At 24.8% G+C, this 22,952-nt stretch overlaps 4 protein-coding genes and 1 long non-coding RNA gene across 9 annotated transcripts; 2 read left to right on the top strand and 3 right to left on the bottom strand.

Annotated features, from left to right (window-relative positions):
• Positions 1 to 111: 111 nt before the first annotated feature.
• On the bottom strand, positions 112 to 9,682 carry LOC107999784 (hexokinase-1). 3 transcript variants are annotated; one of them, XM_017059813.3, is made up of 11 exons: positions 9,543 to 9,682; positions 6,003 to 6,475; positions 5,730 to 5,824; positions 3,419 to 3,572; positions 2,976 to 3,194; positions 2,209 to 2,528; positions 2,021 to 2,133; positions 1,793 to 1,951; positions 1,571 to 1,710; positions 1,358 to 1,491; positions 112 to 1,263 (listed from the first exon to the last, which is right to left on the bottom strand). In XM_017059813.3, exons 3-11 carry the CDS (start codon positions 5,811 to 5,813, stop codon positions 1,174 to 1,176), a joined length of 1,413 nt encoding a protein of 470 aa, XP_016915302.1. In that variant the 5' UTR covers positions 5,814 to 5,824; positions 6,003 to 6,475; positions 9,543 to 9,682; the 3' UTR covers positions 112 to 1,173. The 3 variants fall into 3 exon arrangements, with proteins under 3 accessions (XP_016915302.1, XP_061929643.1, XP_016915328.1); XM_062073659.1 differs by lacking the exon at positions 9,543 to 9,682 and adding an exon at positions 7,882 to 8,090; XM_017059839.3 differs by lacking the exon at positions 6,003 to 6,475 and having other exon boundaries at positions 9,543 to 9,681.
• LOC133665977 (uncharacterized) lies at positions 6,475 to 7,096 on the top strand. Its single transcript, XR_009829474.1, has 2 exons — positions 6,475 to 6,783; positions 6,864 to 7,096. It is a non-coding gene; the product is annotated as an uncharacterized LOC133665977 (long non-coding RNA).
• Positions 9,683 to 10,171: 489 nt separating the features above from the next.
• Positions 10,172 to 15,247, bottom strand: LOC107999767 (intraflagellar transport protein 88 homolog). 2 transcript variants are annotated; one of them, XM_062073655.1, is made up of 15 exons: positions 15,058 to 15,247; positions 14,702 to 14,982; positions 14,575 to 14,625; positions 14,327 to 14,499; positions 14,049 to 14,244; positions 13,722 to 13,939; positions 13,383 to 13,614; positions 12,948 to 13,105; positions 12,675 to 12,861; positions 12,410 to 12,596; positions 12,199 to 12,346; positions 11,996 to 12,107; positions 11,546 to 11,906; positions 11,278 to 11,472; positions 10,172 to 10,923 (listed from the first exon to the last, which is right to left on the bottom strand). In XM_062073655.1, the coding sequence occupies exons 2-15, from the start codon at positions 14,846 to 14,848 to the stop codon at positions 10,805 to 10,807; spliced, it is 2,484 nt and encodes an 827-aa protein (XP_061929639.1). In that variant the 5' UTR covers positions 14,849 to 14,982; positions 15,058 to 15,247; the 3' UTR covers positions 10,172 to 10,804. The 2 variants fall into 2 exon arrangements, with proteins under 2 accessions (XP_061929639.1, XP_016915277.1); XM_017059788.3 differs by having other exon boundaries at positions 14,702 to 15,152.
• A 450-nt stretch (positions 15,248 to 15,697) lies between these two features.
• Positions 15,698 to 19,789, top strand: LOC107999819 (centaurin-gamma-1A). Its single transcript, XM_062073656.1, has 13 exons — positions 15,698 to 15,863; positions 15,977 to 16,209; positions 16,366 to 16,507; positions 16,603 to 16,734; positions 16,983 to 17,140; positions 17,237 to 17,379; positions 17,462 to 17,660; positions 17,751 to 17,853; positions 17,941 to 18,168; positions 18,261 to 18,378; positions 18,590 to 18,802; positions 18,877 to 19,021; positions 19,109 to 19,789. Exons 1-13 carry the CDS (start codon positions 15,698 to 15,700, stop codon positions 19,283 to 19,285), a joined length of 2,157 nt encoding a protein of 718 aa, XP_061929640.1. The 3' UTR covers positions 19,286 to 19,789.
• A 65-nt stretch (positions 19,790 to 19,854) lies between these two features.
• LOC107999867 (protein zwilch homolog) lies at positions 19,855 to 22,811 on the bottom strand. Of its 2 annotated transcripts, XM_062073657.1 has the most exons (13): positions 22,525 to 22,811; positions 22,400 to 22,454; positions 22,135 to 22,267; positions 21,941 to 22,008; positions 21,774 to 21,859; positions 21,536 to 21,700; positions 21,297 to 21,470; positions 20,980 to 21,184; positions 20,832 to 20,911; positions 20,518 to 20,756; positions 20,192 to 20,419; positions 20,009 to 20,121; positions 19,855 to 19,932 (listed from the first exon to the last, which is right to left on the bottom strand). In XM_062073657.1, exons 1-13 carry the CDS (start codon positions 22,651 to 22,653, stop codon positions 19,862 to 19,864), a joined length of 1,746 nt encoding a protein of 581 aa, XP_061929641.1. In that variant the 5' UTR covers positions 22,654 to 22,811; the 3' UTR covers positions 19,855 to 19,861. The 2 variants fall into 2 exon arrangements, with proteins under 2 accessions (XP_061929641.1, XP_016915397.1); XM_017059908.3 differs by having other exon boundaries at positions 21,774 to 22,008; positions 22,525 to 22,781.
• Positions 22,812 to 22,952: the final 141 nt, after the last annotated feature.

The following is a 22,952-nucleotide window of genomic DNA, read 5'->3' on the forward strand; positions in this document are numbered from 1 at the left end:
TTTTGATATTACTATAAATATATAATTCATTTGACTTCCGATATAATTTCAAATATTCAAAATTCTAGTTACTTTCAAAATTAAAATATCATAATAAAAATAGATGCACAATTTCTTGATTTTCACTTTAAATTTTATTATAATAATCTCATTCCGCTAGTACAAAAAACCGAATATCTTCACAATCATTTACAAGATATAACAACATATTATGCAAACATTTTTATGCTCGAATGCTTACGCCACTTTTTTCTTATTTTGTACTTTTTCCTGTCTTTTTATTTCAGTGCCTTTATTTAATGATCCATATCACGATTCTTTCGCTCTTAACGTGAATACAATACTCGAGATATATTCACTCTCACAACATTAATTGTGAATATATCTTCTTTTAAACAATATACAATTACACTCATACATATCACATTTTATTATAATGTATTAACAATAAGTGACTCATTTTTGACACTTTTAAATTATATAAATTTTATAATAATTCACTAATTTTATAATACTTCCTATAAAAATTATTAAATTCTGACTTCGTAAATATCAATATATGAAATATAATTTCTTTTCCTAAGAGAAAAATTTTCAATAAGTAAGCTCAAATTGATGTTATGCATCAATAATAAAAAAAGAACTATTTAATTAATAATAACACGAATATTAGAATATATAAGCAATTTAAGAAAAATGATTTCTAATATTCGAACATAAATATTCATTTATTTTAAACAATTTTAGCATTATTATAGCATTTTAAACAAAATATACAAACATTGAAAGACGCATGATAAAATCAACATCAATTCCTTTTAGGAATTATATTTTCTAAAGATTTTTTCATAAAAATTTATAAATTTATCTCTTTCTTAAATATCACTACATGATTCAAAGTGAATAATGAAATGCTTTCAATTAGAATATTTTCACGATAACAATTTATATATGCAATAACTTTAAAAATATGAATAAAAATATATGTAAAAACTCTTTGAATATGGAAGATTGAAAATGACAACGATGATGTTATTAACATAGAGAATGTGACTGTACATTATTTAAAATTATACTATACTCTGAACAATTGCTTAACTAGAGATCTGGTGCAAACCATTTACGCAACTAACAAGAAACATACGCCAGCGTACTTGAAATTTTCTGTTACTACTAATCTAATCTATTCTGAAGTCTTCGTGCAATTGCGGCAACAAGTGCAGCACCTTTCCCACTTCCATCTTCAGCATGAATCATCTTGAACTATAAATTAATGATTAATTAAATAAAAAATAATAATATAAAATTACATTATATAAAAAATAATAGTATAGAAAAAATATTCATTGTGGTATACTTTGTGATCAGGAGCTAATAATGGAATGTACTGTTTGATCCATGTTTCTAGTCGAGGATGATGCTTGTATAGAGATCCATCTACAGCAATTGTGACATGTTTTCTGTCAATTCGCTTTAACAAAACTGCTAGGCCTAAATAAATAACAATAAATTAACAATTTAATATTATTTATCTATTTATTAATCCAATTTCATTATTATCTAAACTTACATATTGAAACAAGAAGAGCTGCGCGATTAGAAACTACTTCGCAAACATATTGTACAATTTTCACGTCATCTTCATCCGGAATGATACCAAACTTCATTAAAACTTCCTTCGTACTATTATAATCACCATCTACAGAGTCTCTAAATTTCAGTATTCAATAATATATTAAATATTTGTACAATAGAAATGTATTATAAAATTTTCTAATTAGAAAAAACGTACTGTTCGATATCAGATACTAAATCGCTGGTAAGATTGCCGGGAACTAAAAGAGATCCAGGTGTATGATCTCCTATGAATAGAAGACCGTCTTTGTATAATTTTGCAAGTACCACTCTTACAATCTCGCCCAAATATTTTCCACTAATATACTTTTCAAACCTGATAATTCGAAATATTATAAATATTATCAGAAATTCTCTTATATTTTTCAATTGAATTTGTACTCACGTAAAAGAATTGACAATAAGCGAATTTGCATCATTTTCACGATCAAAATCTGTTTTGATAAAATCCAACACACCATTATCTCCAAATGCACCCCATTCAATATCGATAATGACCTTTAATATATAATGAACAATTTAATCTTCAAAAAATATTGATTCTGTATCAAAAAAAATATTAAAAAAAGTTACTTGACGTTCTCCATGTCTCTCAGTCTCCCAGTGCTCAACTCTATCAGCTCGTTCAATATAACAAGCATTGCTACCAGTACCTAATATAAGTCCAATTGCAGTATCAGGATCCAACGTTGATCCTTGTACCAGTGTTCCTGTAGTATCATTCAAAATTGCTACAACTTTCACTTTAGTATCTCCTCGACGATCCAAAGCTTCGCGCAGTAATTTCACGGCATCTTCATTAACAACATCGGGACAATTGAAAGTTTTAGTCCAAGTCACTAATATTCCAATATCTAACGAATGTTGAATCATCGGGAAGGAGAATGTAAATCCTAAAAAAGTAAATTGATATAAATTGTATATCCACAAGAAAAATATTATTTATATGTTATTTATATATTATATTATACTATTATATTATACTATTATACTATATTATATTATACTATTATATTATATAAATTATCAATCGCATGAGAAATCAAAGTAATTTATAATTAATCGACAATAAATATCATCCACTCGAATTCATAGAATTATTATAAAACATAATACTCAAGATCTAAATCTATATCACAAAGTGCTTGAAAACATAAGAGCAATATACAGATATACAGATAAAAATTTTATTCGGACTCAAGGCAATTGCATTTATTCTGAGATCATGAAATTAGGAATGATTTTCAAATAACCACTCTTAAGTATAGACTTAATAATTAAAAGTCTCACACGTGATTCTTTAGATGCCTTAAATGTTATGTATATTGATTTCAATTTACCAAGGGGAAGCTCTACATCCTGAAGACCCTGTGCAATGACGAAATCACTAACGCATTCCGCTAGATAATCAAACAGACGAATCCCCGAACCAACTCTCAAATCAGAGCTAATGTGATATTTCTTCACTTCTTCTCGTTTAGGTATACCACGATCCAATTCTAAAAGAAGAACTCGGAAATTCGTTCCTCCAAGATCCAATGCCAAATATAAACCCTTTTCTGTAAATATTTTAAAATATCTTTAGCATTTAACAAATACATAAAACTAAAAATTATAATTTTAGAGATCATATTATTAAATATATTATAATTAATATTTTGATAAATACACATTTTTTGATAAAAAATTTAACATCTTACAATTATAAAAATTTCTATCGATCGTGTATCAGAATATTATACTTATTGTAAAAGTTTTTATTATAAAGAATATTTTTAACAACCTGTGCCATCAAGAAGTTCTGGAACATAAGTATTCTCCATCTGCAGTGATGATGGTTGCTGATGAATTCCTTTATTCATTTCCGATTCAAAAACATCTTGGATATTTTTCACAATTGTAGTCGAAAATTGTAGCCGTGCCAGTTTTTGCTCAATCTACAAATTAAATAACAAATAAATCTTCTTTATCTTATATGTAATTCATAATCAAAAGCATTTGATCAAAACAACAATCATAAAATTTTCCACGAGTCATAAATTTTAATAATCCTTTGACAAACGATACAAACGATAGGAATTTTCGTAATTACTCTTTATTACGTGATCTTTAATGGAATTTTAATGGATGAAATAGAAGAAAAGATTACGTATATGTTAGTCAGATGGCGAATCGCGATAAAAAGTGATTATATTTGCGACAATGTAGTCTTTGAAGGAAGTTCTAATCAAACAACTTTTGAGAAGTATTATGTGCGTACAAAATATTTTATATATATTCAAGTTTATGTAAGAAAGATGATGCTATCGAGACTAATGAACGTTGTTATTTGTATTTATATGCATATATTACATAGATCATTTCTATCAATTTCAATATCATCTCGATTATTTCCTGCTTCGAGTTTCGATGTACACAAGTATAATATCGAAAACAGAGTTCTTATGATAGGATAATATTAATATTTCACTTGCTCGAAGGTAAACTGGTTGCATTCAAGCAAACATCACCGCCAAGGTAAAAATTCTGAAAATTGATATTAAATTGACGAATGAAAGACAAGAAAATATCTTGATCGAATAATTTTTTTTACATGAACTAAACTCATCAGTGTTTTTTAACAAGAAAATATATTTATGAATTATTTCCTGTATACATGTATTTGCATATAAATAGTTTTGGATCTACATTCGAGATAAGATATTAAACGAAATGACAATTTAAGAGGAAAGAAATTTATTATTTATATTCTTTTATGAATTGAATTGTCAACTAATGATAGTGATGAATAAAATTATGTCCATATGCCATATCCTGTTCCCGTGATACTTATCTATTCTATATCAATTCGGAAAGCTCAAGATCGTGTTAAAAATAAGAATAAGTAAACAGAAATTAGTCATGATATTATAATCTACTTTAATCAAATGCAGAAAGAGCGTATGGATGATTCGTTCTTATAATTGTGTATGTTCTGCATACATTTATTATGTGAGCCCATATGGACTTTACAATATCGATTGTTATAAAATCTTTTTTGATCAAGGGGATAAATAATCTTCAATTTTTAAAACGAGAAACTGATAATAAGAACGGATCGATATATCTATTAATTATTATTCGTTTCGTATTCATTCTGTTGTTACGTGAAACGGCATATCTCTTATTTACGATAACTTATTTGAAAATCTTGAACTTTTAGTAAAAATTTCCTATGATAACCTTATATATGTCAAAGAGCATGATAAGCAAATGATTTATTTGCAACTAAACACGATATTGTTAATAGCTCGTTAAATTTCATTTCATTTACCTTAATCTAATATCATATTCTTTTATTTATAAAAAAGATATATTACTTGATTCCATTATTTAATCTTTTATTTTTTCCTTGAACCGAATTTTGCAAGAAAGAAATTTTAAATTTTTATTAAAATGTAGCAATATATTGCTATAAAAAAAATTAAATTCTACATGAACGATAAACGGTTACGTAAATTTTATATTTATAAGTAAAGATATAAGAGAACAAATTATTTTTGGTAAGAATTCCTACAAAGATCAATGCGAAAAAAAGTGAAAGTATATGTGTTCACAATCAATCAGTGTCAGTAAACTCTTAACAAAAATGTCGTAAGATTAAGAATTCGATGTTCACTATTTTTTGCATCAAAAATGATTCAATCTAGACTACATTAATCGGTCCGATATCAATTATGTTATAATTATACAAGAAGTATATTGAATAGAAAAAAATATATAACATGTATAAGTATAGATATTATTTAATTATTTTCGTTCTAAAAATTTTTGAAATAGTAGCAATATGCAATCAAATAATATTAGTAAGCAGTAACAAATGATAAATGTTTGAATCGATTTCCATAACTTCGTTTGGAACTTATTTTCTTTAACATTATTCTTACCACGCATGCAGACTTATGATTGCGATGGACCTCCGCATATCCTTTTATTTGTGTATATAAGTATTTACAAGTGGTGAAAATTCACTAAGAATGGAAATTTTTAAATAACCATGCAAGATATTATTCACATGTCAGAATAATTATTATAAATATAATAATTTTACTCGCCTTATGTCGCTTTACGTTGTCCGAAAGCACCAACGGTGCTACTTGAATCGCCTCATGAAGGGCATTCTCTGTAGGGACGACCATGTCTTATTTATCTAGAAAAATGAAAAAAATTATATTCTAATATATATATATACATAAATATTTATAAACTTATGATACTTATAAAATTCGAAAAATAAAATTTAAGGAAAACATTTTGTTGCATATAAATGTCTTAAAAATCAATAATAGTTTTGTTTAAAAAAAAAATGATGAGCAGTCCATACTCACCTGATTATCGCTTACGTTATCCTCAGATAGAAGATTTTTGAATGAGAGAAGCCACGCTACGAGACGAATGTGAATGAATTTATAAGACGGATGATAAGGTATACGCGACGAGACAAATAGTCGCGTGGTTCTCCACGAGCACGAGAGACGTTCTGAGCACGAGTTAATGAGATCGCACCGTTTATTATTACTCGCTTATTTATTTTCCCTCCTTCCCTCGACATTCGGTAAAATGATAACGCCACAGTCTCACTATTAAACTAAAAGTTGAAAGTCCACGATATTTTATAACGTTTGATAAGCCGAATAATCGAGTCGTATGAATTATATCATCTCGTCTTCAAGAAGCAGCAGTCCAACGTTTTCTCTCTTCGGATCGATGCACTGCATTATAGTGATTCGAATAATGATCACTTTTACATCGTTTTCTTGACTTGCTTAAATTAATAACTGGCGCAGCGATAACAGATAACCTATAACACGAATGTAATGTATTTAACGAGCTGAATGATATAGATATTTTGTAGATGCAAAAATGAAATTTGTCTGATCTAACTATCTTGAGAAAAAAAATTAAAGAGTAATCGTATATCGTAAATCTATAATGATATTGATCTTGATGAAGAAGAAAGCACTATTCGCATTTTAATTAAATATTAGAAGAAGATTACGATTGCTTGACCAATATCGTTATGAGACAGCCAGTTGTTCCAGGGGTCATCAATTATCATAATATTATCACTAATGATTGATAAAGAAGAAATATAGATGATCGTAACTTGTATGTATATTTTTTCAAACAATTTTGTGATATATATATATTTTGGCCAAAATATTTTGCTCATATCAAGTTTTTCACAGATGGTATCAAATGAAAAAGATCAAAAGATAATCTCAAAAGATGAACCATGTGAACTTCGAAGAATGTTGCAATAGTTACAGACCAGTTATACTGATAGCAGAATTTGAAGATATTTCAATTTTCAAGATTAACAAGAAGTTTTATATGTTCAGCATTCACAATCATATCTTGTTGAAATTGTGATATTCAGATTCTTTTGATAAAAGAGAAATACAATATATACTGATTACGATTCATAAATGTAATTTTTGCGAACTTCCTGTATGTTGTATACTTTTGAAATTGAATGTCGTTTGTACACGATGAGTACATGTATATGTGAAATTAACGTGCATACGTCGCGTATGCGCATTCGTATTGCAAGTACAGTCTTGTACATAAACTGATTGTTTGAATCGATTGAGTGGTTCATTGAACTTTTGAATCAAAAAAGTAATTTACAATACCACTATTATTAACTTATTTAAATTCTGAAACACAAACGAGATATAATTTATTATAATATTAATATAATTATTGATGAAAAAAAAGTTTGACTCAAAAGAAAAAATGAGATCGAAATTTTGATAATATCAATATTAAGAACATAAAAGTTGAAAAACCCGTTCAACAAGCGAAATTTGGCGAATATAAATATATTTCCTCGATATACTATCCCTCACATATCACTAACATATATTATTTTTATTATTTTTCTTCATTCCACAATTATCTATCTGTAGTTTATAATAATAATGAAATATAAGAAAAAATTGAATAATATCTTAATAGAAAGAAAATAAATAATAACTTTAAATTGAGTAGTAAGATAGATTGATTAATCTACTATCTAGGAATCAAAATGAATAAAAAATATTTATAAATAATTACAAATTAGATCTATACCTACAATACAAACAATATAAATTCAATTATTACGCACATGTTTTCAAGAATTAGATATTTGATTAATCGATTAATTTAATCGATAATCGTTCAGGTTCGATAATTTGCGATAGATTTTTCACAATCGATTACCAAAAGAAAAAGACACCATGAAATGTCACTAGAATATTCTTCGAGCCAGCAAAGTCGCTTCGAACGAAGCTCCATTAAAATCAATTGGAAGGTGCAAAGCGTCAACCAGGATAATTTAGCCACTTGACCTGACGTGATGAATCTAATCCACAGTGCAATACGCACACTTGTCACAGAGACCATCTTGACCATCACATTTCTAACGACACCTTCTTCGAATGATGGTCCTATAAGATGAATTATTACAATTATTTTTATTCTTTATCTATCACGATTAATAATCTAACATTTATTTCTTTTTTATTATTTATTATTCTATTATCCATTTATTAACGAATGTGACGTAAATAAAGTGTCATAAGAGTTCATATAAACTGCGTGCACAATGATTGTCAAGCGCAGAGTTCGTACGGTCAATTTCGTGCAAAATTAAAACTGTGAGCAATTTCAAACGCAGTGTCTGTACACGATAATAGATTACTCTTTCGTTAAGAGCACGAACGGTTATGTATGATCTTTACCGCATGAATTATAGAGCTTCCGTAAATTACAAGACCATTATCACCAAGGTCGAAATAAATCTTAATCGAATAAAATTCTCTTCAGATTCATTTTGTGTTTTGGAATATTGAATTTTATTATTGAAATCATTTCTGAAAATTTCAAATATTAAAATATTAAGATTTAATTAATCTAAATCGCGAAATTGTCATTTACTAAAGAAAAAACTTTATCTACTTTAATGATATCATATCGTATATAAACCATAACTAATCAACAGATAATATAATTAATGTATTAAAATTATATTAAAAAAATTACACGATTAATTTGTATGAATATCGTAAATTCATAGAATCAGCATCTTATTTTTAAAAACATTTCATAATTATTGATGAGATTACTAGATTTGAACACATGTAAATGTATTCTTTCAAATAGTTGTCAATCTTCTGCGTTGATTCTTCGATAAAAGACAATGATAAAAGACAATGAAATATATATTTTATACATAAAATAGTATATCAAAAGATTAAAAAAAATATATAATTTTTAATTCCAAAGGCATTAAAAATCATATAATTGATTATTGTCATAAACTTATTTTACAAAATTAATTTATACGATAATAATCGGATCAAGTGATAAGATATTTATCGAGACTAATCAATATTTGACAAGTGTAATATAAAAAGACATACTTCCTTGTTGTCTTGTATTGTAGAATAAAATTGAACCATAAATGACAAGATTTAATAAAAAAACGAAGAAAATGCAGTATGAATATGTACGAGATACGGCAATGATAATTTCTGAATTTTGAAAAGGTCGATAAATGCGACATTAAAACTGTGCAAATCTATAGAAATACGTTAAATCGCGATGACAACATGTGTACCATAACATTTCAAGGACCCACGTGGTCTCATCAACAAAATAAACATTGAATATATGTTTTTACATTTCGCATGTCGCTAATGACATCACATTTGAAATCAATTAAAAAAATATTAAATCTGTCAATCGATTCAAAAATAATACATGATATCAATTACGTCTGAATAAAATCAAACATACTTCTATTGTCAAGGATCAACGAGCCTGATGGCGCCAACTAGTGCGTATGGCCTGTTCTAGGAAAATGAAAAACACAAGCTCACCCTAACACTTTCTACGTATGATTGCCGATTTCCGTGATCGCTTCAGCTTCTGATCTTCTATTCTTTGCAGGGTCCAGTTACTGGTCAGTGATTATAAAGTTTCTCGAATCGTATCAGAGTACGTATACGTACAAACACGTGGATTGGATACCGTAAAATGTACTCCGTTTCAGAGCAGCAACTGGTCGAGCCTCCAGTTTCCCCACTGCTTGAACTTCAAAACCATATCGGTGCTTATTACATGCGCGCGCCTTTGCTCATACAAGCGTTTCAAGTTTCACATATGCGTACAACTACATGTGGATTACGTTTGCGTATTTTTGTAGCATATAAGTATCTGTATTATGTCGTATGAATATACGCATACATGTATAAAACATCGCGTGCAATATCATATGATATTGTAGTCATGATTCAAAACCGCGTAATGTAAAGCAAAGATTTCTTTAGCATGTAATCATATAATTCACAATTTATATGATTTTTTTTTTGTTTTTTCATTATATCTATTACATTTTCAATTTGTTTTTTTTATAATACGATAATAAAATAATAAATGTATAATTCTTTAAAAAATTTTTTAAAAAAAGGACAAAAGGAATTGTAACTAAAAAAAATATATATATAAATAACTATTACACAATAAGAATTTATTTGATATAAATTGAACAAACATATGGAAATTTAAATAACAGATTCCGAATACTGCAGATTTACATTATATCAGTTGAATGGAGTTTGAATATAGCTGCAATAAAATAACATCCGTCTCCTAAACTACATAGGCTGAATGGAGTTTGATTAAATTGGTCAGCGTGTTTAAATTTAGATCGTTACAATTGCCGACCCTCATGGTTTCATAATGAATAGCACTATTCTATAGACAACTAACTTGCACTTCGAAATGATAATTATTAAAAGCACAATACTTTATGATATATCGAAATATGTTTAAAAACTTTGTAAGTTGTCTTTAAAAACTTGTAAAAATATGAACAAATAATTAATTTAATTTTTGATATTGTTATAGCAAATTTTTATGTAAAATTTAAATCATTGATATTAAAATATAATTAATTTTAATAAAAATACAATTAAAAAATAATTAATTTACTTATATTATTTAATTATAAAATAAAAATATTGCAAAATTCTATCTTATATTTAATTTCTGAATAGTTTTCATTATAGTTGAACTAGCATTATGTTTACAAAAACACAGTAGAATAAAATGTAAAAGTTATTAATATAACAAATTTACATTATTCTGGTAATAGATCATCGCCAAGTTCTTCATCACCGAAATCATCATCTCTCTTTCCAGCAGACGTCATAGGACGAATAGGTAATGGGCCAATAGGATCAACATAAGAAGGAATGCCTACAGAAAGTATTTTATATGCGCTCATAATTTAACTCCATTTTATAATCTATTTTATATTAATTTATCATTATAAAATAATTAAAAATTTAATAAAAAAACTTTATATTGCTATACAAATCTGGGAATCATTATATGAATCACATATGTATACAGAAAATGAGAATAGGCTGTTCAAAATAAGTACACTCATCTATCATCTATTCAATCCATTAGGATAGTTCAACTATTATCTGCAGATCATTCTTGTTAATGCTCATTTCAAATAAAGCTATATATTTCTGATAACTATAGTAAATGTTCGATTTTATACATATCTATTTTTTTTACAAATTATAATAAACATGTACATACCTGTTTGATCAGTCATATCAATTGTAGATTCCGTAATATTTTCAATTGCAGAAATTCGATTAGAACGAATAATATCAGCACTATTTAAATTTTGATTTTCTTTTCTATTAAAAATGGGACTTGATCTATGATCTGAGATTACACTCATTCCAGAACCAGTTCGTGATGATGCTCCACTATTACTTCTTCTTGACCCTAAATATAAATATTAAACATTGTTACAATGTTATACTTCATGTATATATAACTAAAAATAAACTATATGCACCTGGTCTTGCTGATATTTGTCTGTCCTTTAATTCTTTCGCTTTCTCTGCGCGCTTTAATTCTGTTGCATATAATTGTGCTTCTTTTAAGCCGAGATCACTACATAAACGAACTAAGAATTTTAAGCATTCAATATTTTCAGGAAACTTATTGTGAATATCTTGATATTCTAAAACAGCTTTATGAAATTGACCAATTCGTCTTAAACATGCAGCAACAAGTAATCGCCATCTCGGTTCATCGGGAGCAAGTTCGACTGCTTTTTTGAAATAAACTAGTGCTTTTTCAGCAATTTGCATTGATACGAAATATGATCCAAGCCAATCGATTACTTCAAAATTAGCGGGAAAGAATCTATAAGACTATATGAATATAAATTTAAATAATAAATATAATGCAAAAGAATAAAATAAAATACGCATGCACAAATATATATATATTAAAATTTTACATCACTATAAAATTGATATGCTTGTTGTTTATCTCCAGCAGCATCATACATTTCGCCTATTTTTTGTAGAACTCCAGGATCACATGGTATTATACCAAGTAATTGATTATACCTAATAATTAAAATATTAATAACTAAAATATTAATAATCCATATTAAAATTAAATAAATTTAAAATATATATTTAAAAATAATCATAATACCAATCTGTTGCTTGATCTATGTCGTCCATAAGTTGATATAACTGACCAATTTGATATACTGTTTGTGGATCATGTCTAACGATATTACGAACTTTCCAAAAGCATTCCAATGCTTCTTCATACATATTCTGTTTTTTATATACTAATCCTGTTAAAGTTTAGATTTCATTAAATATTTCATTAAATATTTATAACTATTAATAATATTTACCTAAATTATAAAGAGCTTGTATATGACTAGCATCTGTATCTAATGCACATAAAAGAAGTTCTCTAGCAATATTTAATTCACCCTTTTTGATTGCACATGCTGATAAATTAACATAAGCTGCTGCATTATAACTATCTGCATTTCGAGCAATTTCTCCGCATTTTTCTGCCTGATCATAATCTCCTTGCTAAAAATGATATAAGAATTATTCTATTATTCAACTATTGTATTTTATGCAACATTAATAAAAACAAATATTTCTTACAAGAAAATAAATAAAAGAAAGCATAGTTGCAGCTGAACTATTAGCTTTACTTTCACGATTTTCAAATATTTTCAAGGTATCAATTGCCAACTGGGTATCCCGATTATGTAAAAATACCATAGCTTTATTTATTTCTAAATCAGCAGCTAATAGACCATAAACTGAAGATTTTATAGTATCTACACACCTTTACAAATTTTTATATTATAATTAAAAAATAAAAAATTAAATTTTAAACTAATACATATAATAAAGTATTTTTTTAAATTTTACCAAGCAAAGCCAGCTGTAAGAGTATCTTCAATTACGGGTGCTATGAGTTTTGCAGCACAAAGAATAGTTCTTTCTGCTTCTGATTTTAATTCTTTCTCTAATTTAGATAAATCATCATTTTTTAAAATTTCATTCAATATATTAAAAGCGACATCATCCTAAAAAATAACATAACAAGATTTAAGCAAAAAATCAAAATAAATATTTTATTAAAATTTAATTAATGTACATTTACATTGTGCTCAGAAGATATTGTATTATCAATAAACTTGAAATTGCTACGCAAAAGTATTAGTGCATAAAATCATAACATTTATTCATATATGTTTCTTTATATTATTTAAAACATGAGAATAAATAATTATAGCTATTGAGTGTGGGCAGTGCTTAAAAAAACACATTGCATAGTGATGTTTATAAACGTGCCCAACTCACTGTACTTATATTATATCTGTCCTCCTGATCTATGTTAAGTTGAACTTCTAACAATTCTAAAAATGATCTTTTCATTTTATCCCTATGAGACAATGCAAAATGGCATAAAACAGCATGCAAGCCTGCTTTAAATTCAGGTCTTTCTTTCATAACCCATTCAAAACTATTAGCTGCTTCTTCTAAACGACCCATTTGTACAAATAGCATTCCAATGTTATGCATTATTTTTATTCTGTGAATTATTTAGTAAGTTAGTGTTAATATCAACAAGGAATATAAGAATTCTAATGTTAATTAAATCAAACAAATTTTTATAACAATCTACAATCATTTTATTACCTTAAATCTTTATGAGCTGCTGGAGCTTGATCAAATGCCATTCTGTACATTTTAATTGCTTGAGACAATTGTCCCATTTTTACATATATATTTCCCATATTTACTTTTAATCTAGCACTATTACTGAACATTCTATTTCTTGTTATTGCTTGATAAGTTGCTATAGCTTCAGTAAACATATTATTATTAGTATATTGAGTTGCTAAATTGAAAATGACCTGAAATATTATAATATATTAATACTTATATCATATTATATTAATATTTTAATTTTTTATGAGAATGAATAGTTTATTTTATAATTATAAAACAAAATTTAATTCTTACAGCAAATGTTAAATCTACATTATGATTATCACTAAGTCCAGCTTGTTCTTGTAATCTAATGAGAGTTCTTTCCCTTGAAGATGCTTCTCTTGCTCTTTCTAAAGCTACTCTTGTATTATTTTCATATGCTGCTTCTACTGAACTTTCTATTAAATCCATAATTTTTTTTTCAGCTACTTTTATCTTTTCTTCAGGTCTTTATAAATAAATATTGAAATTGTTTTTTAAAATCATATTACAATTTAATTTTATTTTATTATTAATCATTGCAATCTTACGTATCGTCCTTTCCATTTTCTAAAGGTGGTGCAGGACCTTTAGCAGAACTACTCATATTTAATGGATCAAATGTTTGACGAGTACTACTAGTATAACCAGCACCTCTGACTGCAGTCATTGGCCTAAGTCCACTAGTAGAACGTATAGATATACTAGTACCACTTCTATGAAACTAAAAAATATTAATTACATATTGTAATAATATTATAAAATATAAATAAAATATAATATAAAAAAATATACTTACTCCTGTTGATGTACCTAAACGCATAGCACTTCCTGGCACTTTTGGTGTGAACTATATAATTAAAAAACTAATTAGTTATGATTTAATTTAATTATACAATTTTATTATAAATATATTTATCACTTACAATTAATCTTTTTGCATAACTTGTATTGAGTGTTTCTTGAAATAATTCATCTTGTTCAAAATCTTTAATACTATATATTGATGGATAGTCATTATATCCATCATAAATATCATCATCAATTTGTATATTAGCCATTGCTAATATCATTGAAAATTTTTTTTTACTTGTGAAATTATAAATCACTTATAAAAATATATTTTAAACAAAATAACTATAAATTGTATAACTTAATAAATAAAAATCGATAATACGTAAATTTAATGGTATTTTTTTTAATCTATCTATATAAAATATAATTGAAAAATAAGTTTTATAAGAGATATTTAATTAATTCATACGTTGAATTATATACAAACCTTATCTAGTTACATCTATGTTTATAATATTAATAGATTTAATTATTTTTATATTATTACAAAATATATTTATTGTAATTAGTTGAATAAACATGAATTTTTATAAGAATAATTACCAATAAATGTCAAATTGTTACAATCATTTGTAAATAAAAATACACTGTACTGTAATAACATTCAATTGCATTCTGCAACGGTACTTAACATTTATTGGTTGGCAATGTAGGTCTTCATGCACTTTTTGGGCGACAGATCTATAAAATCATGAACGTAATGAACTTTCATATAATCTTTACGTAAAAAAAAAAAAAAATATTTTAACGACGTATATTATTTTCAATAAGTTTTCTCTCTACTCTTGCAATACATTTAATTTGTAAATATCATTAATTTTTTGTTAGTAATTTGACAGTACATTCTGCATTTGTTTCTAAAAAGGCGGGGTTATTTTATTTAGTGCTAAATAACCTGTTTTCAATAATATTGATAAATAGACGAATTTGACATGTGTTATATGATAATAGATAAGTTTCAATTGATATCATGTAAAAACATTTTAATCATTGACTCAAATACAATACAGTTCAATACTGTATCTGTAATGTGATTTTGAAAAATAACTTAATACTATTTTAAGAAAATGACAACTGAACAAAGTGGACACAATCATTCTCTTGCAATAAGACAAGAAATACAACGTTTTGAAAGTGTTCATCCATCAATTTATGCTATTTATGATTTAATAGATCTTATTTCTGACACACACATTGCAAAACAAATTCGTGAACATGTTGTTGCAATTGAAGGTATAATATATATGTATATTTTAAGAAAAGAAAATTATATATATTTCATATCATTTTAAATATATTTTTTTTTTTTCATATAAAATTATTAAGATAAAATTTTTTCTTAACAGATTCCTTTGTTAATAGTCATGAATGGACATTAGCTAGAGATGTTCCAGAATTACATTTGGGAATTATTGGCTCATCTGACTCAGGAAAATCTGCTTTAGTTCATAGATATTTAACTGGTTCTTTTATGCATGAAGAATCTCCAGAAGGTGGTCGTTTTAAAAAAGAAATCTTTATTAATGATCAGAGTTATCTGTTGTTAATTAGAGATGAGGGTGGAGTACCAGAATCACAAGTATAGAAAATATATTTATATATTTATATAATTATCATATAGATATATATATTCATATGTGTATATATTAAAAAATATTATATATATGTATATATATATATATATATATATATATTTTTTATATTTGATAATATTTAACAAAAATATTTATTTCAGTTTTCTGCTTGGATAGATGCTTTATTACTTGTATTTAGTTTAGAAAGTGAAGAAAGTTTTTCAATAGTTTGCAGTTTTTATAATAGAATTTGTTCATTTCGAAATATGTCAGAAGTACCAAAAATACTTGTAGGAGTTCAAGGTAATATTTAATATTTCTCTTATTTGCAAAAATATTCTTTATTATATTATATATTAATATGTATATAATTAAATAATATTTATTATATTATTTAGATTCAATTAATGATTCTAATCCCCGAGTTATAAAAGATGTTAGACCACGAAAATTGGCATGTGATTTAAGATGTCCTTATTATGAAACATGTGCTATTTATGGTTTAAATGTTGAAAGAGTATTTCAGGATGGTAAATAGTTTGAAACAATTCTTAAGATTATATGTATTTTAACTTTCATTAAAAATTAATTTATATACAATTTTTATAATATTGAAAATTCACAATATCTATAATAACATATATATATATATATGAGTATTTATGATTATATATATATATATATATAATCATTCATTTTTATTATATTTTTTCTTACATCATACTATTATGCTTCAGTGACTTTGATGATTATTTTGAGAGTATTCTGAATATTACAGTGTGTCAAAAAATTATACAACACATATCTGCAAAGCATTATCGATGTAATGGACAACAAGTAATAGACAATGAAACAAAGTATCCTGTTGCAATGATTGCCAAAAATACACAACTTCTGACCAAAGAAATGGAAGCAACAAATTCATCAAAATTAAATGTAAGTTATAATCTTATATATAAATTATATCAAATTAAGAAATTTGTAATTATATTTATATAGACATATTATAAATAATAAATTATATTTCTATAGACATCAGATAAAGATGAAGATTCTAGATCATTTCATAATAATACCACTCAAAATGATTCTGGAATAATTGGTGATAATTTTCATAATACACAGAATCAGCATGGAGATTTTAGATCTTCCATTTTAACACCAACTACCATCAGGTTTAATATAATTTTCATAAAATTATATATATTTTCTTCTTAAGAAAAATAAAATTAAATATATTTTATTTTTATGATGTAGGAAATTTAGAAGAAAGTCTAATATATTTACTCCATCAAAAAAAGAAAAATATAATATGGGTGAAATGGGTGTTGGCAGGGAAATACCTGTTAAACAAGGATATTTATTTAAACGCAGTAGTAAATCTTTAAAAGAATGGAAAAAGAAATATGTTACACTATTAGAAGATGGTCGTTTAACTTATCATTCCAGTTTACATGTAATTATCCAATAATTAAATATTTTTTTAATATAATAAATTATATATTATATTTGAAATATATGTATTTGTTTATTTGCTTTTTTTTAGGATTATATGAATGATACCAATGGTAAAGAAATATTATTACAGTATGTGACTGTGAAAGTGCCTGGAAAAACGCCTAAAGGTTCTAAATCATCCAATGCTCAAGGTATTAAATCATTATATTCTATTTTTTCAATTTTAAATAAATTAATTTTATATTCATTTTATGTATATATATATTATATTTTTACAGAAGATAGCTTTGAATTTTCTATCATTTCATTAGAAAATAAGACATGGCATTTTGAAGCAAATAATGCAGAAGATAGAGATAGTTGGATTTCTGCTATAGAACAACAAATATTATCAAGTTTACAAAATAGTGATGGTGAAAAAAAAAACGAAACTGATGCTTTCAAAATGCATTGTATAAGAAACAAAGTATCAGGAAATGATGCTTGTGTAGATTGTGGAGTATCTAGTAAATATATACATATTTATTTATAAATTTATTAGAAAAATCTTTTTAGTTTTATCTTTAATATATAATTAATAATTCTAATAAAATTTTAGATCCAGACTGGGCTAGCTTAAATTTAGGTGTATTAATGTGTATTGAATGTTCAGGAATACATAGAAATTTAGGTTCACACATATCAAAAGTTAGATCCTTAGATTTGGATGATTGGTCGTAAGTGCGATACTTGTATAATAATTAATTCATAATTGACAATTTTTTACTCTATTTGAAATGAATACAATAAAAATATTAATATTATTAATATATGTTCTTATATATAATTATATAAGATTATATTCTTATTATCATATATATATATATATATATATATATATATATATATATATATAGCAGCATAAAATAACCTTAATATTAATTTTAGCGCAGGTCAGTTAAGTGTAATGTTAGCTCTTGGCAATGATATAGCAAATAGTGTGTGGGAATATTGTCTAAATGGAAAACAGAAACCAAATTCAGATTCTCCTAGAGAAGAGAAAGAACAATGGATCAGATGGAAATATGAAGACAAAATTTTTTTACCACCAATTAATCCAAACATTTCTTTAGGGAAGCTGCTTATTGATTCAGTCTGCCGGTAATTGCTTTGAAACTTTGAAATAATTATTATAAATAATTATTATATAATTTACTATATTAAATATAATATAGGGGTGATATGAGAGCATTTACATTATGCTTAGCCAGATGTAGTTACGAAGATATTAATATGCCTGTTAGTATGGAAGATTTAAGAACACCTTTGCATTTGGCTTGTGCTACAGGAAATTTAGCTATGGCACAACTTCTTATATGGGTATATATTTACTCTTGAATAATTATGCTGTATATATTATACTATATAATAAAAATTAAATATTTTTATATTATTAAATAATTACAGCATAAAGCAAATCCACAAAATTTAGATCATGAAGGACGTACATGTATGTCATATGTACGAGCACTTGAAAGGACGCTTGACAATTCATCAGATTCTATGGAAATGCAGAAACTTCTTGAAGTACTTGAACAAGCTAGTGTTTCTGGAGTAGATGATGTAGAAACCTCTCAGTATTAAGATTGTTTACATTACGTACTTATTTTGCATGTAAAGCCATACTTTAATTAATGGCTTAGAATTGATATAACTTTTATCATTAACAGTACTGATATTCAAAAAAACAACCAAAGTATGTTAAATGAATTCGAAGCATAAAACTCTATTTCTACAAAATAGAAAATTTATGTTACAATATATATCTTTTTAATGATGGCTATAAATCTCATAAGAAATTTGATCAAATATTTTAAGAAATATAACATACTTTGCATATATATTTGTACATTGAAAAGTAGTTTGAATTAAAAATTCATATTATTGTATTTAATAAGGTTTAGGTCAGTGAAAGTCTAATAGTGAAAAATGTCTAATAGTAAATTGGAGTGTACATTATCAATGACTGAGAGTACAAACACTCATAAATCTAGTTATATTTATACATTGAATACATTTAATGTATTTGAAAAATGCTTTTATAATTTTTATTTTATTAATTATGAATTAAATATAATTACCTCGCAATATGATTGAATTTATTTTGAAACCTAACCAAATTTGGAATTTCATTTTATTAAAATTCTTTAAAATCCATTTTTATTTAAATTTATTAGATGAACAAATGGCATTTAATACATGATATCCTTCATCTATCATATCTGAGTTATCTAAAAAAAAAAGTCAAATATGTATATATATATATATATAGACACTAAAATATTAAGTTTTTAATCTATATTTTACCTAATTCATATATATTTGTTGGAAAAATCGGTGATTCACTATAATATTTAATTGTTGTTAATTTTGTTAATTTAGACTGAGATGAAAGTGAAATTCTTCGTATACTTGGCATTCTAAAAATAGCATAATAATAATTATACAAAAACAATGTAATTTACTTATTATTAAAATTATCAAACTTACTTATTTAAATTATTAATTGCTGAAAAAGGAAGAGGAGTATGTAAAATATAAATTTTATTTTGATTTAAATCATCACAACTTTTTAAGGGTGATTTTTCGCCAATATATTGATTATAAACATAAGAAAATAAAATTCTTAAATCATCACTTGAACATTCTAAATTATCTTGTATTAATAACATAAATTCCAAGCATATATGAATTTGTACTAAATATAGTAGTTTTTTCCTGAAAGACATATATGTATATATATTTACATATACACACATACATGCACATATATCATACACCAAATATAATTTAATAAATAATTTTTTTATATATACCTATAAATATCAACTGTAAATTCATCACATAAAATATTTTTTAATTTTTGTTGAATATCGTGCAATTCATTGAATCTTGAATTTACTAAAATGTATATGTAATCTTTGTATAATTTTTCAAAACCCATATCTATAAGATATTCTAATGGTAAACTACCAGATAAGAAATGTGAAATTATTTTTTGTTGTTGTGGATTGTTAATTATCTTAGAAAATTTTGTTGAATTTGTAAAATTAATCTAAATTTATCAATTACATAATTAATTAGATTTAATGTAAAGTAAGTTTAATTTTTTTTAATTTATATATTATACCTGTGGCAAACAATCATTTATTATAATTTCTTCAAGCACTATATGAATGCATTTTATGATTTCAAAATAATTTGAATTCTCTGCAAATATAAATATTATTTTATATAAAGATGAATATAAATATATTTATTAGTTAATATATACTTACTTATTAATAATTCCCATAAAAAATCTGTAAAATCTAAATTATGTCTTAATGGCAAATTTTCTACACATTGGTATATTCTTATTTCATTTTCTAAATTTTCTTCATTTAAAAAATTAATTTTATGTGTTTTAATATTATCAGAATTTCTAAAACTATAATCTCCATTTAACAAAAGATTTAAATTGTTTAATACTACATCATGTTCCTATTTATAATATAAAAAGTGAAAATGAAAAGATGAAAATAATATTAGTAAAACTTTAAAATAATATTTTAATAAAATACTTTATATTTAATAAAATAATATTTTTATATACTTCATTATATGGATTTACAAAATTCTGTGGAAATTTCAAAGGAATTGAATTATAATGAGAACTTATGTTTTTTGTGTAATCTTCTAATATACTCAAGTATTGATTTAATAATAATAATTGTTTCCATAATTCTTTTAAAGGACTATTATTTGAATTTGTAACAATTTGCACAATCTAAAACAGAAATAGAAAAAAATAATTAAAAAAATATATATTTAACTTATTATAATTAATCTTACCAAATTATTTTTAGATGCTCTTGTAAGTGGATATAATGACAAACTACAAGTATCTACTTCTATACTTAAACTTCCTTCAAAATTACTTTTTATATTATAATCCTTATTAATTATTTTTTCTTTTGTTCCAAATAAATCAAAAGTATTAAATACAGAAACACTAATCTATATATAAATAAATAAAATATATTACAAATATAAACATAAATATAAATTTTTAAAAAAAATTGATACTGACATCTTGTTCACATGCATGTGAAAATTCCAAATGTTGTTGAAAAATTTTAGAGGAAGATTCTTTTAAAAATTCAAAAGTTTCAATCTCTGCTGAACAAACTTCTATTGTGGTAAACCATTCTTTTTCAATCATTGTACCTAATAATCTACTTTTTTTATTGTCCTTACCATCACAAAGAGCAAATATTAAAAAGAAAGAATCATTTATAAATTCAATGCATGCATTCAATGCAGTACTAAAATAAAATCATATTATAAAAATAATTAATATATAAAAATAATATATATTATAACATAGATATAATATATAAATAAAACTATATTACAAGAAATAATTATTGATGTATTTCTTATCAATTTACCATGCTTCTGTTCTATTTAATGGTAAGTATTTTTCTTCTTCTTTGTACCAATTTTGTTTTATCAAAATTGTACTATTTTCGAAATCATCTTCTCCAAATGAATACTTCAAAGGTGAACCAGTAATTTCAAATTCTAAAATAATATATAACTAAATAATTAAATTAAATAATATATGAACTTTTATTAATATACGTATATACATATTTTTTATTATACATATAAACTATTATAGCAATAAAAAAATTATTTATATAAAAAACTTACGATTTGATTGATCAGCATTGGTAAATTCTGAACAATTATTAATAGATTTACAAGCCTGATAAATAATAAAAGAGTATTAATAAAATAAAATTTTTTTTAAAAAATATTATAAATGTATAACATACTTCTTTATATAAAATAACATACGGCGTATTTTTAAATTGTGGAAAAATTCGAGTCACGTATGATAAACAAATTTTATCTATTTTTATAGATGGATCCAATATTTTTCGCAATGATTCAAATTCAAACATTATGATAATTATTTATATTATATTATAGAACTATAACTTATAAAATTCTTTCAAAATATATATTTGAATTAAAGTTATTTAAACGTTACTTGAAATATTGTGTTCAAAAATGCATCATAATATGATTTAAGCTATATATAAATGTCATGTTATTTAATACTATAAATTTTAAATTTCAAAATTTAAAACTTGATATTAAAATAGCTTTAAAATTTAATATATATTTATATATTATGAATATGATCAAAAATATATATATATTTGACAAAAAATATATATATAATAATATATTATGTATT

Source organism: Apis cerana, linkage group LG4, assembly GCF_029169275.1.
Source record: "Apis cerana isolate GH-2021 linkage group LG4, AcerK_1.0, whole genome shotgun sequence".
Taxonomy (NCBI): domain Eukaryota; kingdom Metazoa; phylum Arthropoda; class Insecta; order Hymenoptera; family Apidae; genus Apis; species Apis cerana.

Excerpts from the sequence above, each read along its gene's own strand:
- LOC107999767 (XM_062073655.1), bottom strand. The coding sequence starts at position 14,848 with ATGATATTAGCAATGGCTAATATACAAATTGATGATGATATTTATGAT. Across the intron at positions 13,106-13,382 it reads ACAGATATAATATAAGTACA|GATGATGTCGCTTTTAATAT; the intron begins GTGAGTTGGGCA and ends GTTATTTTTTAG. Across the intron at positions 12,108-12,198 it reads ATAGATCAAGCAACAGATTG|GTATAATCAATTACTTGGTA; the intron begins GTATTATGATTA and ends TTTAATTATTAG.
- LOC107999867 (XM_017059908.3), bottom strand. The coding sequence starts at position 22,653 with ATGTTTGAATTTGAATCATTGCGAAAAATATTGGATCCATCTATAAAA. Across the intron at positions 21,471-21,535 it reads GAGCATCTAAAAATAATTTG|ATTGTGCAAATTGTTACAAA; the intron begins GTAAGATTAATT and ends TTTCTGTTTTAG. Across the intron at positions 20,122-20,191 it reads GCAATTAATAATTTAAATAA|AATGCCAAGTATACGAAGAA; the intron begins GTAAGTTTGATA and ends TGCTATTTTTAG.
- LOC107999784 (XM_017059813.3), bottom strand. The coding sequence starts at position 5,813 with ATGGTCGTCCCTACAGAGAATGCCCTTCATGAGGCGATTCAAGTAGCA. Across the intron at positions 1,952-2,020 it reads CTTATTGTCAATTCTTTTAC|GTTTGAAAAGTATATTAGTG; the intron begins GTGAGTACAAAT and ends TCGAATTATCAG. Across the intron at positions 1,492-1,570 it reads AGCTCTTCTTGTTTCAATAT|GCCTAGCAGTTTTGTTAAAG; the intron begins GTAAGTTTAGAT and ends TTATTTATTTAG.
- LOC107999819 (XM_062073656.1), top strand. The coding sequence starts at position 15,698 with ATGACAACTGAACAAAGTGGACACAATCATTCTCTTGCAATAAGACAA. Across the intron at positions 15,864-15,976 it reads ACATGTTGTTGCAATTGAAG|ATTCCTTTGTTAATAGTCAT; the intron begins GTATAATATATA and ends TTTTCTTAACAG. Across the intron at positions 17,380-17,461 it reads TTAACACCAACTACCATCAG|GAAATTTAGAAGAAAGTCTA; the intron begins GTTTAATATAAT and ends TTTATGATGTAG.